Source organism: Ursus arctos, unplaced genomic scaffold, assembly GCF_023065955.2.
Source record: "Ursus arctos isolate Adak ecotype North America unplaced genomic scaffold, UrsArc2.0 scaffold_1, whole genome shotgun sequence".
Taxonomy (NCBI): domain Eukaryota; kingdom Metazoa; phylum Chordata; class Mammalia; order Carnivora; family Ursidae; genus Ursus; species Ursus arctos.
The window spans coordinates 49,424,645-49,442,795 of NW_026622763.1; the positions used below are offsets into that span (position 1 = coordinate 49,424,645).

The following is an 18,151-nucleotide window of genomic DNA, read 5'->3' on the forward strand; positions in this document are numbered from 1 at the left end:
CTTTATATTTTAAATTATTCAATGGCATGATTAGAACCAACTCCTATGTCGTTTACACTAATCATGTATATTACAACTACATTTTAAAAAATATTACCAAAGAATTTTCATTGACCTAATAGTCCATATTTAGGTATCTATCCTAAAGAAACAAAGATGAGGTCAATGATTCATGTATAATAATCATTATTTATAATGAAGAATTGGAAACAACCTATATGATAACAAATGTTATTATAGTCCTATCATAGCAGATTATATAGACACTAAAGCAATCATGACATCAAAAAATATTTCATGGCACACAAAACTGTTCAAAATATAGTTCGATGACAAAAGGGAACATATAAAAGTGAATATACTAATAATCCAAATTTTGTTTTAAAATACATATAGATGTATAAATATATACATCAGAGCTGGAGAGAGACAGAAAAGAAAGATATACTCCAAAATATTATTAAAAGCAGTAGTTTCACTTGGTAGTAAGATTATGACTAATCTTTTATTTTCTGTTTTATACTTTTCTGTTTTCCAAATTTTCTATAAGAAGCAGGAAATACTTTCATAAACAGATAAAAAAATATATTAACATTTAAATGCTTTAGTACAGGTAGAGTTGAAACTTGGATATAAAGTATAGGTAATAGTTTAATAAATTAAAATGCAGATACAGGGGAACCTGGGTGGCTCAGTAGGTTAAGCATCTGCCTTCAGCTCAGGTCATGATCCTGGGGTCCTGGGATCGAGCCCCACATTGGGCTCCCTGCTCAGCGAGGAGCCTGCTTCTCCCTCTCCCTCTGCCCCTCCCTCTGCTTGTGCTTTCTCCCTCTCTCTCAAATGAATAAAATTCTTACAAAAAATTAAAGTTAAAATTAAAAAAATGTAGATACACACATTTAAGCTGAGAATCCATTTTGGCTAAGAATTTGATATTAAAAATTGCCTTCAGCAGATCTTCCGGAAAATATCCAAGTGTGGCCAAAGAATAACCAAGAAACACTAACATGAGAGGATCCAATTCACCTAAAACAAAATTAAGATAAAAAAATTATAATGTACAGCCACCTCACATACACATAAGCACACACTTTATTCAGGTCAAGCCAGGTTTTAAAAAAATGATACAAACATAGTCTTGACAAAGCTAACCTATACTGTTACAAGTCAGGATAGAGGTGAAGTGCTTACCTTTGGGTGGTAGTAGAGTAGGAAAAGAGGACAGGAGAGAAGAACACTGAGGTAATACTCTCTTTATTCACCTGGATACTGATTCCTTGGGTGATTCAATTTGTATAAATTCATACTATGTGCTAAGGATAAGTAAATAATCCTATATTATTATTTTACGTCCATAAGAAGTTTTAAAAATTGCTTTGTGAAGAGAAAAAATTCAAAACAAAAGGTCAGTAGTGTATGTAATAAGTGGTCTGAGTCTCTATGTATTGATGATAACAATATAATAGTGCTCAGAATGTGTTAGGGATCATTCTAAGCCCTTTGCATATATTAACTCATTGAACTCTCACTTCAGTATGCAGTAGGAACAATTATTGTCTCTGCTTTGTAAATAAGTGTACAGAGGCACAGAGAAGTTAAATGACTTGCCTACAGTCACACAGTTAGAAGTGGACAGTGAGGTTTAACCCTGCAAGCCCAGCTCCGGAGCCTGGACTACTATTCTGTGCTGCCGTGTGGGGATCTCAAATATCCAGGATGAGTGTAGACACATAGGAAGCTCAGGTTTCAAATAGCACCTCCTCCCTCACCTGTCACCCAACAGCATGGCACATATCCCACAGTACAAGATTGAGGTTATTTAGCTGATTTGCCTTGTCTAAGAGACACTTCTGATGAGAAGGAAGGGGTCCCTACTGGCAGCAGTATTCTTAGGACAAAAAAGATGTTAAATCTTTCCTTTTGGATTTTTTGCTGAGTTTATTTAATAAATTAAGGTCAAATCATAAATGAGGTTAATAATGACCTGTCAAATCTAATATTTATTCAAAATAAAAGAAAATTATTATGCCATTATTTAAAATTTTACTTATAAAGGTCTCCACGAATTTTCTAAACATTCTCTAAGTAAGTCTTAAAAAAAAAAATCAAAGCTGTATTTCTCAACCTTTCTTCTCTTAAACTCTTTATTTATTTTTTAAAAAAGGATGTGCTTTCATTTCCTTCTGGTTGTTGGCACAAGACTGAACAACGAGGAGAGCACACGAAGTCTCAGTTTCAAATCTCCTTTTTCTACATAATTATGTTACTAAAAAGAGGTATATATGAATGCCACACATGCACATGCCCATTCATGACTATCATAAACATATCACAGCAGCCCATTTTACTTGTCTATTCACAAAGTAGGATCAGACATGGTTATCATATCATGGTGTCAGTCCATGGCAGGGGAAAGGGAAAAAAAACAAACAAACCAGTATCTAGACTATAAGAGACTAAAGAGGTTTCAACCTAATGCAATGAGTGGATGCTGGATTCAAAATAACCACCCTAAAAGGTATTTTTGAGACTAATGAGGGAGATTTAAACATGGACTGTGTATTGAATATTAGGGACTATTAATTAATTTTCTTAGGTGTGTTAATACTATTGTGGTAATATAAGAGGTCATTATTCTTAGGAGGCATACGCCTAGGCAGTTAGGGGTGAAGGGTCATGATGCCCACAACTTACTGTGAAATGGTTCCAAAAAAAATTAGAGAGCAAGAGAAACAATCAGTAAAGCAAATATGATAAAATGTTAACAATTACTAAGTCTGCCAGTGAGTACACAGGCGCTCTTTGATTCTTTTCTTTTTTTCTTCAAGCTTTATATTTTTCATAATAAAATTGTTTCAAAAATGGGTACAAACTTTTTCTAGGTCTAGAACTCATGGCTATTACGGTTACCCCTTAAATGAGAGGTATCTTTTACCACAGTGGCAATGGTATCCTCCAACCTACTTACTCAATGTATTGCCAAACAATATACCTACTTAAGTAAGAATTCAGGTATTGAATGCAAATCCTGAAAAATTCATCACTTTGAGGTGGATCGTAGTTCAAGCCACTAAATGGAATAATAATACCAGGGATCACAAGAGGGTGGATCTGTATAAACACAACAAAATGTTATAGTTTAAACTTCAGTAAAATGAAACAAAAATTTAACCTAATTATTATTTTGGGTAGAAGTCTTTTTCTAACATGCCTAGTGTAAAATGGTAAATGCGTCACTACTTACTACTTTTTCCACATGCTGTAATCTACTTAGTGCCCCCACTAGTTTCTACTAACTCTCAGTATCAATGCAGAAAAAAATCAATCAGGGGCGCCTGGGTAGCGCAGTCGTTAAAGCGTCTGCCTTCGGCTCAGGGCGTGATCCCGGCGTACCGGGATCGAGTCCCACATCGGGCTCCTCCGCTGTGAGCCTGCTTCTTCCTCTCCCACTCCCCCTGCTGTGTTCCCTCTCTCGCTGGCTGTCTCTCTGTCACATAAATAAATAAAATCTTTAAAAAAAAAAAAAAAAAAAAAAAATCAATCAGATAACCTGCAAATTAATTTTGTTAGATGTAAAATCCTGTTCCAGAATTCATTAGTCATTAAAATGAACAGGAAATAGTATTATTAATTTCCATGATATCAGTGCATTTTTTAGACTCATCATATAATTAAGAAAGTTAGTTTATAATCATCATGTTTCTTTCATTCATTTTTCTTTCATTCATTCATTTTTAAAATTTCATTATTCACTCATTCATCTAAAACTTAATGACTTCCAGGTCCTATGATAAACAAATAAGACAGATTTTTATTTTATTTTGGGAGAAATACATCTCCTAAGTAAAAGCCTTATCCTGATGCAGATTTTATAAGTGAGCTGCTTCTCACAAAATCCAAAAAGCAACATTTTACAAGTTCCAGAAATAAATTTGTAAAAAGACACACTGACAATTTAAGAATATAGAAGTCAGTGTACACCTTAAGTTTTCCTCATTTTTCACACTTATCTCACACTTTTGAATGTAGTCATTCTTAAATAGTAAAAGTAATATCAGAGGATTATAGAAAATAAAAAAGAAAACAAAAATCACTCATACTTCATTTTCTTAAAACAATTACTATTGTTTTAAGTATTTCTTTCTAGACAATAAATTTTGACTATAAATCTTAAAAATATTTTAGTGAACCAAAAGATGACCGTTATACTCCCTAGACCTACACTGCTGGAGGAAAAAACTTCAAAGGAGAAACAAACTGCTGAACGAGATGCTAGAATTAAATTTTTAAAATTCAAATTCTAGTGGTGCCTGGGTGGCTCAATCAGTTAGGGTCTGCCCTCAGCTCAGGTAATGATCTCAGGGTCCTGGGATCCAGCCCAGTGTTGGGCTCCTGCTCAGCGGGGAATCTGCTGGTCCCTCTCCCTCTGCCCTTCCCCCACCCACCTTGCACTCACTCTCTTCCAAATAAACAAAATCTTTTTTTTTAATAAGTTTTTTTTTATAAAGATTTTATTTATTTGACAGAGAGAGAGAGACAGCCAGCGAGAGAGGGAACACAAGCAGAGGGAGTGGGAGAGAAAGAAGCAGGCTCCCAGCAGAGGAGCCCAATGTGGGGCTCGATCCCAGGACTCCGGGATCACACCCTGAGCCGAAGGCAGACACTTAATGACTGAGCCACCCAGGCAACCCTAAATAAACAAAATCTTTAAAAAAGTAAAAAATAATAAAAAATAATAAAATTCAAATTTCAATTAAATTCTCAAAGTACTTATGATAAACATTTATGCTTTTAGAAGTTGACAACTATTTAAAACTCAATTTCACCTTTTCAATCTGCTGAATGACCACTGAGGCTATCCTATCAAGCAGCAAAGTACTCAGGTAGTTGGTTCTAGAAATAAAAGATGAAATCTCTGCAACATTTTTGTAATTAATTTCATCCATCAAACGCTGTAAAGTAGCAACCGTTTCTTCAATAAGTGACTCAGCAAACCAGTCTCCTTTTAAAGATTTAAGTTCTTCCTGTAACAGATTCAAACTGTTGCATTTTTGTAGTCTCTGAAGACCATAGTGATCTAGTTTTTGAAGTAGTTTCAGTTGTTTCCCAGTGGTATTATCCAGATATGTGTGATCATAATGAATCCATCTTAAAACAGATGTAGCAAAACCATTCAGGTCATTTAGGTCACATTGTGGTAAAACAGCTTCAATTCGAGATATTCCCACTTCATCTAGGTGAGGGGATGGAAGAATGGAAAGAGTATAGACCAGGATGGAAATCTCACTAGGTATAACACTAATTTTCAAATAACTATAAAGGAAGTGGGAGAAAACAAAAAGAACAAAATTAATAAATCAGCAACAAAAATGAAAAATATTTAAAGTCTAAATATATAATAATAATTATTATTATAAGTAACAGGTATGGTAGGTTTAAAATACAAGTTAATTTAAGAAGGGTTAGATAAATTCAAAGATGACAGGTCCACAAAGGACTGCTATGAGAAGTCTTAAGATTTTCTAAGGCACGTTTCAAACATTTTATGCAAAAATGAAACCATAGTCCCGGGGCACCTGGGTGGCTCAGTCATTAAGCGTCTGCCTTTGGCTCAGGTCATGATCCCAGGGTCCTGCGATTGAGCCCCGCATCAGGCTCCCTGCTCAGCGGGAAGCCTGCTTCTCCCTCTCCTACTTCCCTTGCTGGTGTTCCCTCTCTCACTGTGTCTCTCTCTGTCCAATAAATAAATAAAATCTTAAAAAAAAAAAAATGAAACCATAGTCCCTAGCTACCAAAGATCAGGGTCAAAACAATGTTTCTAGTGCTTTTGCTAGAGACAGATTTGGGGCTAAATGTTTGATATGACCTGTTAGGAGCCGGTAGGACCTAGTACAGGTCCTGCCATACAGTGATCACTCAGTAACACTGGTTCCCTTCTCACTCCTCTCTTTCCAAATTCCCATGGTTACAGTCCCACCCCCAAAATAAGAGTCCAGCCACCAAGATAGCAGTTGTTAAATTACAAATTAAAAACTGGGAGCTTTTAGAGAATCTTTTGGCTTAGAAGTACTAGAAGAAAAAAATCAAAGGTAAATTAAAACAAAGTTGTTGAGTTACTTTTTAAAATTTTTAAATTAGCATATTAAAATAATCATAATAGTTGATACTAGCAAAGGTCCATTGACACGGGCATTCTCCTTTACTTACTAAACTTAAAAACAAATTACATCATTTGACATGGTCAATCCCTGTCTAGGAAACTAGAGTAATAAAATAATCTAAAGGGTGTCTGGGTGGCTCAGTCAGTTAAGCGTCTGCCTTTGGCTCAGGTCATGGTCCCAGGGTCCTGGGATTGAGTCCCACATCGGGCTCCCTGCTCCACAGGGAGCCTGCTTCTCCCTCTGCTTTTGCCTTCTCTCTCTCTCTCTCACCATCTCTCATGAATAAATAAATAAAATCTTTAAAAAAAAAAAAAAGGAAAAGAATCTAAAATGTGAGCAAATGGCAACTATACTTCAATTAAAAAAATTTTTTTAAACACACGATTACAAAAGAAAAATAAATAAAATGCTAGCAAATATTTGTGTTACATATCATATTTTTACATGGCTAAAATTTGAAAACTAAATGTTCAATGAGAGAACACTTAAATAAATTATGGTACAGTCATATGATGGGTAATATCCAGTCATTAAAAACATATACAAATAGTTCTAAATGATGTGAGAAAACGCTAAGTGGGTAAGGTTAAGTGGGGAAAAAAAGTACAAAACTGTATTCTCAACTAGGAGGGAAAAAAATTTTATATACACATTAAGTTAAGTACATATCACAAGTAAATAAACCAAATTATTGTCAGTGGATGAATGAGTTTAGGAATGATTTTTTATTTTCTTTTTTATACTTTTTTCTGTTTTCCAAAATTTTCAAAATGATTTTTAAATGATATTGGCCCACTGCCTGACACAAAGTAGGTACCTGATTAGTACTAAATGAATATTTTATTCTTATAAACACAAAAAATAAATACACCCTTGTATATAAAGAAAGCCCCAGAAACTGTATCTGTTTGCATAATTGACCTATGGGTTAGAACTCTCAATATGTGCCAACCTTGTGGTACTTGTTCAAAAATAAACCCCCAACAGATGCAATCACCCCAACCTCCATTTGATGTTTTTCCTGGAAACACTTCCACAAATTCCAAAACTAACACGCGCATGCGTGTTTATTTACAATACCACCACACGCCCACCAGCATGGCTAAAATTAGAAAATAAAAATATGTCAAGTGTTGGCGAGGATGTGGAGCAACAGGAAGGCCCAGCTCCCATTCTGCTGGTGGGAATATAAACTGGTACAGCCGCTCTAGAAAGCCATTTGCCAGATCTACTGGGGATGAACATATGTATAACCTATGAATCCACAATTACACTCCTTGGTAAACAGCTACAGAAATACATACATATGTTTACTAAAAGATATGTATGAGGATATTCATAACAGCACTACTCATCATAGCCCAAAACTGGAAATAAAATATCCATCAACAGTAGAATGGATAAAATTATTTTTGTTATATCCTTGTTTACAAAGAGAACACAATACAGCAAAAACATGGGTAAAACTCATAAACATAATTATTGAGCAAAAGAAACCAGACACAACAGACACACAAAACAGGCAAAACTAAGCCATGTGGTTGGAACTAGGAGTAGTGGTTAACCTGGGGGACAGGGAAGCAGAGTAATGAGGAGGAGAAAGGTGTATTTTATGCAGATTACATTTCAGTATGATTAAAAAAAAAAAAAGCCACATTATTCTAGTATATGAGTTCCTTGTGTTCCCTGAATGGTTTCAGGAGCTATTTATAAGAATGGTTGTGTGAACAGTTTAGACTGTGTTCCTTCTAAAGTCTACTTGATACTGCCTGCACTGAAATAGGGGAAAGTGAGCACCCATGATTCCCATACAACATCCCCCAACTAACTTTTTGATAAGATTTTAAACTCCAGAGACGTATAAGGGCCCTCACCACTCAGAATTACTAGATTTTAACGTTATCATATTTGCTTCAAGTCATTTACAAAGGAAATAAAACATCACAGGTAAGGTGGAGTTCCCTTTGATGCCCCCACTTCTGCTCCTATTTTTCTCTTAACATACCTATAGACAAACAGTACTGTGTAATTTTACTTTTTAGAAAACATTATGCAGACCAAATAAACCATGTCCCTGGTCCAGTTTATGATACTTAATTTAGAACATAAAATTCTTCATTCAGAGGCTCTGTAAAAGTCTATGCTAAATATGAAAAGGGTAAAGAAATAATCCTGCATATAATCATCTTGGTAAGAAAAAAGTTATTTCTTCAAGAAAAGGGTGAAAAGATACAGACGTAGTGAAGAGAAGGGCCATAGGCACCCCAATGTTCATAGCAGCAATGTCCACAATAGCTAAATCGTGGAAGGAACCGAGATGCCCTTCAACAGATGACTGGATTAAGAAGTTGTGGTCCATATATACAATGGAATATTACTCAGCTATCAGAAAGAATGAGTTCTCAACATTTGCTGCAACATGGACGGCACTGGAGGAGATAATGCTAAGTGAAATAAGTCAAGCAGAGAAAGACAACTATCATATGGTTTCTCTCATCTATGGAACATAAGAACTAGGATGATCGGTAGGGGAAGAAAGGGATAAAGAAAGGGGGGGTAATCAGAAGGGGGAATGAAACATGAGAGACTATGGACTCTGAGAAACAAACTGAGGGCCTCAGAGGGGAGGGGGGTGGGGGAATGGGATAGACCGGTGATGGGTATTAAGGAGGGCACGTATTGCATGGTGCACTGGGTGTTATACGCAACTAATGAATCAGCGAACTTTATATCGGAAACCGGGGATGTACTGTATGGTGACTAACATAATATAATAAAAAATCATTTAAAAAAAAAAAGAAAAAAGAAAAAAAAAAAAGAAAAGGGTGAACTAACATACCTAATAAGCTCAGTTGTCACCTGATAAAGTGCCACCTCTTATTCTTCAATTCAAATCCTTCTTAACCTTAATGGCATATCATTTTATTATAATAAAAATCATTTTCAACTCTATGCCAATTTTTTTATTACGGCATAGAGTCCCATGCCTGGTCTTCCAGGGATCAATTTAAGAAATCAAACTAGTATAGAAAAATGGAGGACAAAAAGATTAATCTAATTTTAGTTTCATTCAAGTCATTCTTCTGATGGTTAAAATAAAAAATTTTTTCATGGAAAACTCCATTTTGACCCCATTTCCATAAACATCCTTGTAAAACTGAGTAACTTCCCTGTTAAAATATGAATGTGATAGCCATAGAAAAACAGAAAATGTTAAATTATAAAGGTAAAATACTTCTTCAGTAACATTACTCTTAAATATCTTATTTTTAAAATTACAAATTAAAAAATTTAATATGCTTTAAAACAATCTAACATGCCTTAAAACAGGCACGTAAGCAGACTGACGCCCCTACACAGGAGTGCTCGCAAAAGGAGTTTTGCCCTGTTGGGCAGCTCCAATCTTTCATTGTTATTATATTCCTGCAGGAGAGGAGAATGCCTTGGCCTTTACCGTTACTCATGCCCAGGGAACTCACTGCCCTACAGGCTTCATTTCAGAATACACCAAGCATGAGCACTGACAGAATGCGCACGGGGAGAGAGAAGTGTGTTAACATTTTAAATAATAATCCACTTAATTAAGCCTCTAAAAGTTTCAGCAACTCTCTACATAATCAAACAAAACAAACATTGAGTCCAGATTATAAAATAAATAAACACTTTGATTTTAACCTTACCTAAGCAGTAATTCTCTGAGCTTCACAAAAAGCTCTTTACTTTGAAAATGAAGAAAAATCAATGCTTGGGTTATCTTCAACAACTCTATTGGTTTATAGGTGTCCAAATGTTTATACAGAATTGAAGCGATCCTATAAAGAATGATAAAACATATATTACAATCAATTCATTCATTTATTTATTAAATATTTACAGAGGAGCTCTTTCTTGCCAGACATGCTCTGTGCTGGAGAAACAGCAATGAATGAAACATGGTTTTCTGCTCTTGAAGAGCAGTCTCAAAATGGTGATAGAAATGCAAACAATTAAAATAGAATGATATAAGAGCTATCAATGAAGTGTGAATGAAATAATATTTAATTATTAAGAGCAAGAGGAGAGAAAAGCATAAAGTTTCACTTTCTAAATAAAAAAAAAACTCACAAAACGGCAATCAAATTCCACATCTTCCCCACAAAGAGAACTTTACTGAGAGTTACTAACAATTAGCACAACTGATTTAATTTTCTTCCTTAATTCACTGGCCCTCTAATGGAATGGATTAAAAGCAATGAGAAATGCTAAGAGGGAGTATGTTGGAAGAAATGGGGCAGAAGGAATACTTTAAAAAGGATCATATAATAGATAATAAAACATTAAGTATATATAATCTGAACTATGTATTTTTTCTTCTTAAATTTCTTTTTTAAAAAAAGACAATATATGGCAGTATGACTTGAAGGTAACTGTGGTGTCAAACAATTCAAGTTCACGTAGATACTCTCCACTTTGCTAGATGATGCTCCGCTTGAAAATAACAGCAGCAGCAAATGAAATGAAAAATGCTATGAACAATTTAAAAATCTCTATTTTAAAAAACAAACTATTTAGATAATAAACAATGCATTAAATGTTAATTCCTGAGTTCTTCAAAACCAACAGCTAGATTATAGAAAAAAACATACTACATTCTCAAAAAAAATAGTTACTTATGGATGACAACTAAATGTTAACACCATGAATTTCAGGAAAGACTACTTTTTAATCAGATGTGAATTTCTGCTTTCCATCTCTTCCATTGCTCCCATCACTGCCAGAGCCTGCTGGCTGGTTAGCTTCTCTGACATCAATAATAGAGTTGATTTAAGTCTAGAAATAAAGAAAAATATTTTTATGTTGAAAAACTGATGACTAGCTCATAAAAAGTTCTTTTTTAAAATAAGTTTTTAGGTAGGGCACCAGGGTGGCTCAGTAGGTTAAGCAGCTGCCTTCGGCTCAGGTCATGATCCCAGGATCGTGGGATCAAGCCCCACGTGGGGCTCCCTGCTCAGCAGGGAATCTGCTTCTCCCTCTCCCTTTGCCCCTCCCCCTGCTCATTCTATCTCTCTCTCTCTCTCTAATAAATAAAAATCTTTAAAAAAATAAATAAAGTAAGTTCTTAGGTAATGAATAGAAAAGAAATACAAACAAACACTGATTTCCATATGCAGTATCAATTTTCTCCCCACATAATAGGGGATAATATAAATGACTGAATAAAGAAAAATATATGGTTTTTATCAAAGGAATTAAGGCTTCAGCACACTCTAATCTTAAACTGTCTCTTAAAAAAATACAGACAAAAGGTTTTTAAATTGTTGTTCAAATAAGGTTATAATGATTATAAAATACGATTCAGTGAAATTATTCAGTACTACAGAGCTAAAGACTAAAAGCTGACATTCTAACAATATCCCAATTATCTTAAATTGAGAAAGATCTGATCAGGAAGTCAATATACCTGCATATTAACAGAAATCTCATATACTAAATACTTGCTGTGACACTATAAACCGAAAATTTACAAAGACGATGCATTTTGAAACCAAAAATTTACAAAGACGATGCATTTTGAAACCAAAAATTTACAAAGACGATGCATTTTGAAACCGAGGTGGTGCATGCACTAACAGGAGTATCTATATATAACTGTATCTTTTAGAATAATTTATTTTTTAGAAGATTTTATTTATTTGACAGAGAGAGAGAGGGAGCACACAACCACAGGGAACAGCAGAGGGAGAGGGAGAAGCAGGCTCCTGCTGAGCAGGGGGCCCAACGCAGGCGGGGCTCCATTCCAAGACCCCAGGATCATGATGTGAGTAGAAGGAAGACGCTTAACCGACTGCCACCCACGTGCCCCTATAGAATAATTTAGCAAGCAAGCCCAAAACATGAAATCTGAAGATAACAGGATAAATTCTCTATTCATACTGGATAGCTCTACACCGTCCTTTTCATCAACCTTATCAAACATTTCAAACCCAGCTTCTCCTCAAAGCTTTTCCCAACCGTTTATGTCCACATTTTTCTCTCATTTTCTTATCTATATCTCTATCACTAATTGGAGTACCTATTCATAACGGTGTTGCAATATCATGGTATTTACACATTTTTATTACATATACATTTCTATCCTCCCAGTTGGAATATAAATTCTTTGAAGGCAGGGACCCAATTAGATTCAACTTTTGTACTCCTTTAGCATATGAGATTCCAAAAGTACTTGGTGACCAAAAAAAAATTCCAATAAAAGCTTTTTAACTAATTATCTTGTTTCCATCTTGATACAGTCTCTTAAAATGTATCCTTAAAAGTCTTCATATAATTCAAAGGACCCTTAAAAATAAAACTCTCCATGAATCTTTTGGTAAGAGAGTAATGACGTAGATACCTCTATTATGCAACTCTTGGAACCCCTGCTTAACGGAATCTACTAATCATACTTATCTCTTTGCTCATACCTAGTAATTATGTATTAATGTTTGCCCATCTTTATATCCCAAACAGTTCTATTTGCATCAATATCTGGCAAAACTGGGAATTTTTAAAAGATAGGAAAAAGATGAAATTCACTCCAACTTGACAAGAGAACATTTACCAAGGTGCTTAAGAAATGCCTTTGATGATGAATATAGAGACAACAAAGAATAGAATGGTCCATTGTTAGGACTATTATAATTCTGAATATTCTACACCCTATACTGGAGGTAGAAGAGTCTTTTCTCTGTGTGTAGTCAATCAGATGGCCCAAGAAGGGACAATAAAAACATTTAAGTGGTATTCTTTACAAAGAATATCCATCTCCCTCATCCTCTCTTGTGTTGGCCAACACCATGGAGTTATCGGCCTTTTCTCAGAATTTAACAGTAGACTAAGAGTTTGAGATGTAAATTAAAACAATCAGAGAAGGAATCAAGGACCATACATAAGAGATTATTCTCCCTTCCAGGGCTGCAGGGGGTGATATGTGTGCCTTCTACGGCAAGGAGGTCTAAGCTTGCAAGCCTCCATGCAGTTACAAGAAAAGTAAAGCATTTTTAGGTGAACTTACTGTTTCTTTTCTTCAGGTCCTGCCATGGGTCCCAATGCTACAAACAGTTTTACAAAGCCATCAGGGTGATCAAACAGAGGAATCATTTCAGTTAGCCTCTTGTTAGCCATTTTAATAAATTCAAAACTATGAAACTGTAGAGAGTGATATAGACTAAGTATTTTACTTATGGAGTCCAAATCAAGGTGGTTCATATTGTGTAAAAACACTTTATTGCACCTTTCTAATAGTGGGTAATAACTATATTTAGTATTTCGAAGAAATTGTACTATTCTTCTTGCAACATTGACTTGGGAAGAATCTGTGGTATCAAAAAGATGTTCTGTTTTGTGCACTAATTGTTCTTGAAAACGTTGTGATATTAAAGAAGATATGCTGACCATCAATACAGACAAGGACCTAAAAAGGAAAAAGATGCAAAGATTTTCACCTTATTTAAGAATAAAGAACAATTCTAAGACTAAAATGGAAAAGAACTAGTTAAAATATTATGGGTTTTATACCACAAAATTTTTCCTTTAAATATTCTATGGGACTTGAAGCAGACCTCCTAGTAATCAAATTCCTTTAGATAAAAAAAAAATTGTAATATCTTTTGTTGAGTGTGTATAATATCTCATTATATAAATAAGTGCCTTGAAGGAAAACATTTTAGTGAAATTCACTCAGAAATCATTTTGGACCAACAGCCCATGAATACAACATTAAAAGTCTCAATTTATATTTTTGGCATTAGACTTCACTTTGTTACTCCTTTCTCTGTATATCTATAACTTGCTAATAAAAATCTTGGCAAGGGGCACCTGGGTGGCACAGCAGTTAAGCGTCTGCCTTCGGCTCAGGGCGTGATCCCGGCGTTGTGGGATCAAACCCCACATCAGGCTCCTCCGCTATGAGCCTGCTTCTTCCTCTCCCACTCCCCCTGCTTGTGTTCCCTCTCTCGCTGGCTGTCTCTATCTCTGTCAAATAAATAAATAAAAAATCTTAAAAAAAAAAATCTTGGCAGGATATTTCTCACTAATAAATGCTTTCGTATTTTTTAATGTCTCATGCTAGGTAGATAGTAACATATGACAGTAAGTACTGAACATAAGGTAGCATTTAATATTTCTTCACTAAAAAGTACTTTTAAGGAACATAAATCACTCTTCCAGGCATTGAGGGAGACATCAAAATTACAAACAAAGGTGAGGTCCCTGCTTTCAAAACACAGGTCTTACATAATACAAAAATCAGAAAACCACAAATACAAGAATGCACCCATAATGAATAAGGAATGCAAAACGGAAAAGGTATATAACAAATGTTTAGGGATGATAATTATAAAACATCTACAGAAAAGACATAAAAATGTGAGTCTAAAACTATCTCAACCACTAGGATAGGGAGACGGTTTGCATTTATTTTTGTTTCCAAATTTCTTCAACCTTTCCAATAAAATAAATATATTTTAAAAACCCAGTTGTACAATACTTTGACTTCTCTAAAATGTTTCATGTTACTATTAAGCACCATTAATTAGTAACTTAACATTGCTATTTCATTTAACCATAAACCCTCTGAAATGATTTTTTTAATTGTATGTATATTTGTAATTGCAGTTTTGAGCAGGGAAATGTCCAAAGATTTTATTAGATTCTCAAAGGGGTCTATAAGAACTTTTTAAAGTTAAAAAAAATTCACACTGACTTTTATTTTCTCTGCTTTTACAAGCTACTTTGCTAATGTGTGAAAATATATATAACATAAAATTTACCAAACATTTTTAAGTATACAGTTCAGTGGTATAAAGTATATTCACAGTGTTGTGCAACCATTACCACTATCCACCTGTAGAACTTTCTTATCTTCTTAAACTAAAACTCCTTACCCATTTAAACGGTAACTCTCAATTCTTTACCCCTGCCAGCCCCTAGCAATAACCATTCTACTTTCTGCTTTTATGAATTTGACTACTTTGAGAGCTCATTTAAGTGGAATCATACAATATTTGTCCTTTTATGTTTGGCTTATTTCACTTAGCACAATGTCACCCATGTTACAGCATGTGTCAGAATTTCCTTCCTTTTTAAGGCTGAATAATATTCCATTGCAGCTCTATACCACATTTTGATTATCCATTCATCTATCAATGAACACTTAGGTTATTTCCACCTTTTGACTATTATGACTAATGCTGCTATGAACACTGATGTATGCTACAAACTGAACTGTGTCCCCCTGCAAACTCCACATATTAAAGTCCTAGCCCTCGATGTGACTATATTTGGAGACAGGGTCTTTAGGAAGGTAATTAAAGTTGAATGAGGTCACTGGGGGCAGGCAAACTTGTTAGCTTGCAAGTAAAGTAAAATCTCAAATATTTCACAGATCTCAACAATACCATGTTCTACTTTATATACTTTATCTCTAATTCCCACAGCAACATTGCAAAGGAGATTCCAAAGTAGTACTATTTTATAGATAAGGATACTAAAGTTTCAAGAGATTAAAGTCACATAGGTAGTATGTGGCAAATCTAAGTGTGTGTGCATCCAAAACCCAGAATCTCTCTACCATATATTTACCTTAAATACATTTACCTTAAGTCCTCTATGGTTTCCAGATTCCTATGTACAATATCAGCTATTTTTCCCATTAATGGACTGAAATATAAATGTTGATATACTAGGCAAGAGGAAAATTTTGACAGCACATTAATATCAAACCTATTAAAGGAAATATACAAAGGAGAGAATTACTACTTACTTTCACTTAAAACACAATACACAATTATAAAATAAAAAGCAATCAGAAGTATTAATATACTACTAATACATTACTAATACAAAAGGAATGTTTTTTAAAAGATTTTTTTATTATTATAAAAGTAACCCATGCTAACAATTAAAAAGTCAGATACTACTAAAAGATTTTTTAAAGGAAAAAAATCACTTGAAATTATTTGAATCATTTATCTGTTAATTTTTTGAGGTGACAGATCAATTTCAACATAAGCTTGTACATTAACAAAACCACCACTACTATAACAAGGCTGTGAAAAACTCCAGAATTTTTCTGTAAGAAAAAGGATCCCATATCTTCAACAAGTAAATGGCAAGACAAAAGAGAGGGAAGGAGAATTGTTACAGATTTTAAAAGAGTCCTGAAAAAGAAAAAAAAAGACTCTGCATTCACTAAGACAAGCATAAGAAAGTCCACAGCAGCACAATATGTTAATAGCAAAAAACTGCAAACAATCTAAATATCTATCAAAAGTATATCAGATAAATTGTACATATTCATAAAATACCACACAGCAATAAAAAAGAACAAACAACTGAATCATGTAAATCATGGAGGAATCTTTAAAACAAATATATGCTATTTCAAATACATGCTGATTACCCTTGCTATATGATCCATCATACAGTGTTAACCCATAATGTATTGTATTTGAATCATTACAAGTTATGTTTATATAACATTTATAAACATTTTAACAAAATCATTGATTAATAGCTAATGTAGTAACAAAAAATTAACATCATAGGCCACAGAGACCAAAAAACCAGAAGTTAATGTTATTTTATGACACTATTAAAAATTCTACATAGGAAGTACAAATGAGAGTTTAAAATTTTTTTAAATATCATTATGAAAAAATAAAAGACATCATATAGAATAAAATCTTCTAAGCTATTTTGAAATGAAAAATTAAAAAGAAATGTCTGATTGACTAGGAAGTACAACCGTACATTTGCAATTTAACTTTAACAGAAAAACAAAAAAAGCATCTATTTTACAACTGATTTGTTCAAGCTGCATAATACATGTAACAATGCTGCTTTAAAGAAAAATTTTAAAAACTTGAGCCATTGTCAACAATGACCAAATTTAACCCAAAAATCCAGTAGTTTGGACTGCTCACAAAAGAAATAAGGTATTTTTCCTTACTCTCAATGAAAGATAGTTGCAGATAGAGAATGCAAAAATGGAGATGAGAAGACAGATGGGTTAGGTCATGAGATTTACTAAAATCACAATTCAGTAAATGAATGTAGAATTTCTCAGCCCAGAGAATTGTTTGATCACATTTAATTTAATCCAGCACATATTAACAAAGGCCAACAGAGCTCGCCCATATATAACCACAATTTTTAAAATTTACCATGGTTTATACTTTAAGAAACAATATGCTGAAAGGGCGTAAGATGGGGTAAAATAATAACCAGTGATGAGCCTGCTCCCCTCTGTCTACAGATAAATAGCCTGTTGTTTCTTCTGCATTTTAGTCAATCCTTTCCTTTCTGCCCTAGGTTTCTACTTGGCTTTGGAGAGGTGTTTGTGTTTTGCTGATTTTGTTTTTCTTTTTAATCCCCGTTACCTATTCTAGCAACCCCCCTCCCCCACCTTCCCTCTGGTAACCATCAGTTTGTTCGCCATATTTAACAGTCTGTTTCTTGGTTTGTCTCTCCTTTCTTTTCCCTTTGCTCATCTGTTTTGTTTCTTAAATTCCACGTATGAGTGAGATTATATGGTATTTGTTTCTCTGACTTATTTCACTTAGCATTATACTCTCTAGTTCTATCCATGTTGTTGCAAATGGTAATATTTCATTCTTTTTTATAACTGAATAATATTCCATTGTATAAATGCACTATATCTTCTTTAGCCACTCACCTATTGATGGAGACTTGGGCTGCTTCCATAGTTTGGCTATTGTAAATAATGGGGCTATAAACATTGGAGTGTATGTATCCCTTTGAATTAGTGTTTTTGTGTTTTGGAGGTAAATACCCAGTAGTGCCATTACTGGATCATGGGGTAGCTCTATTTTTAACTTTTTGAGAAACCTCCATATTGTTTTCCACAGTAACTGCACCAGTTTACATTCCCACCAACAGTTCAAGAGGGTTCCTTTTTCTCCAAATCCTCGCCAACATCTGTTTTTTGTGTTGATATTAGCCATTCTGAC

At 34.3% G+C, this 18,151-nt stretch overlaps 1 protein-coding gene across 1 annotated transcript in view; it reads right to left on the reverse strand.

Annotated features, from left to right (window-relative positions):
* FASTKD1 (FAST kinase domains 1) overlaps positions 1-18,151 on the reverse strand; it is a 39,106-nt gene that overhangs the window by 8,522 nt on the left and 12,433 nt on the right. Inside the window, exons 4-10 of the mRNA XM_048213894.2 lie at positions 15,777-15,902; positions 13,195-13,593; positions 10,860-10,970; positions 9,842-9,973; positions 4,827-5,313; positions 2,997-3,111; positions 898-1,026 (exon numbers count right to left, since the gene is read on the reverse strand). Coding sequence (XP_048069851.2) covers positions 898-1,026; positions 2,997-3,111; positions 4,827-5,313; positions 9,842-9,973; positions 10,860-10,970; positions 13,195-13,593; positions 15,777-15,902 — 1,499 coding nt within the window. The remainder of the gene's footprint in view (positions 1-897; positions 1,027-2,996; positions 3,112-4,826; positions 5,314-9,841; positions 9,974-10,859; positions 10,971-13,194; positions 13,594-15,776; positions 15,903-18,151) is intronic.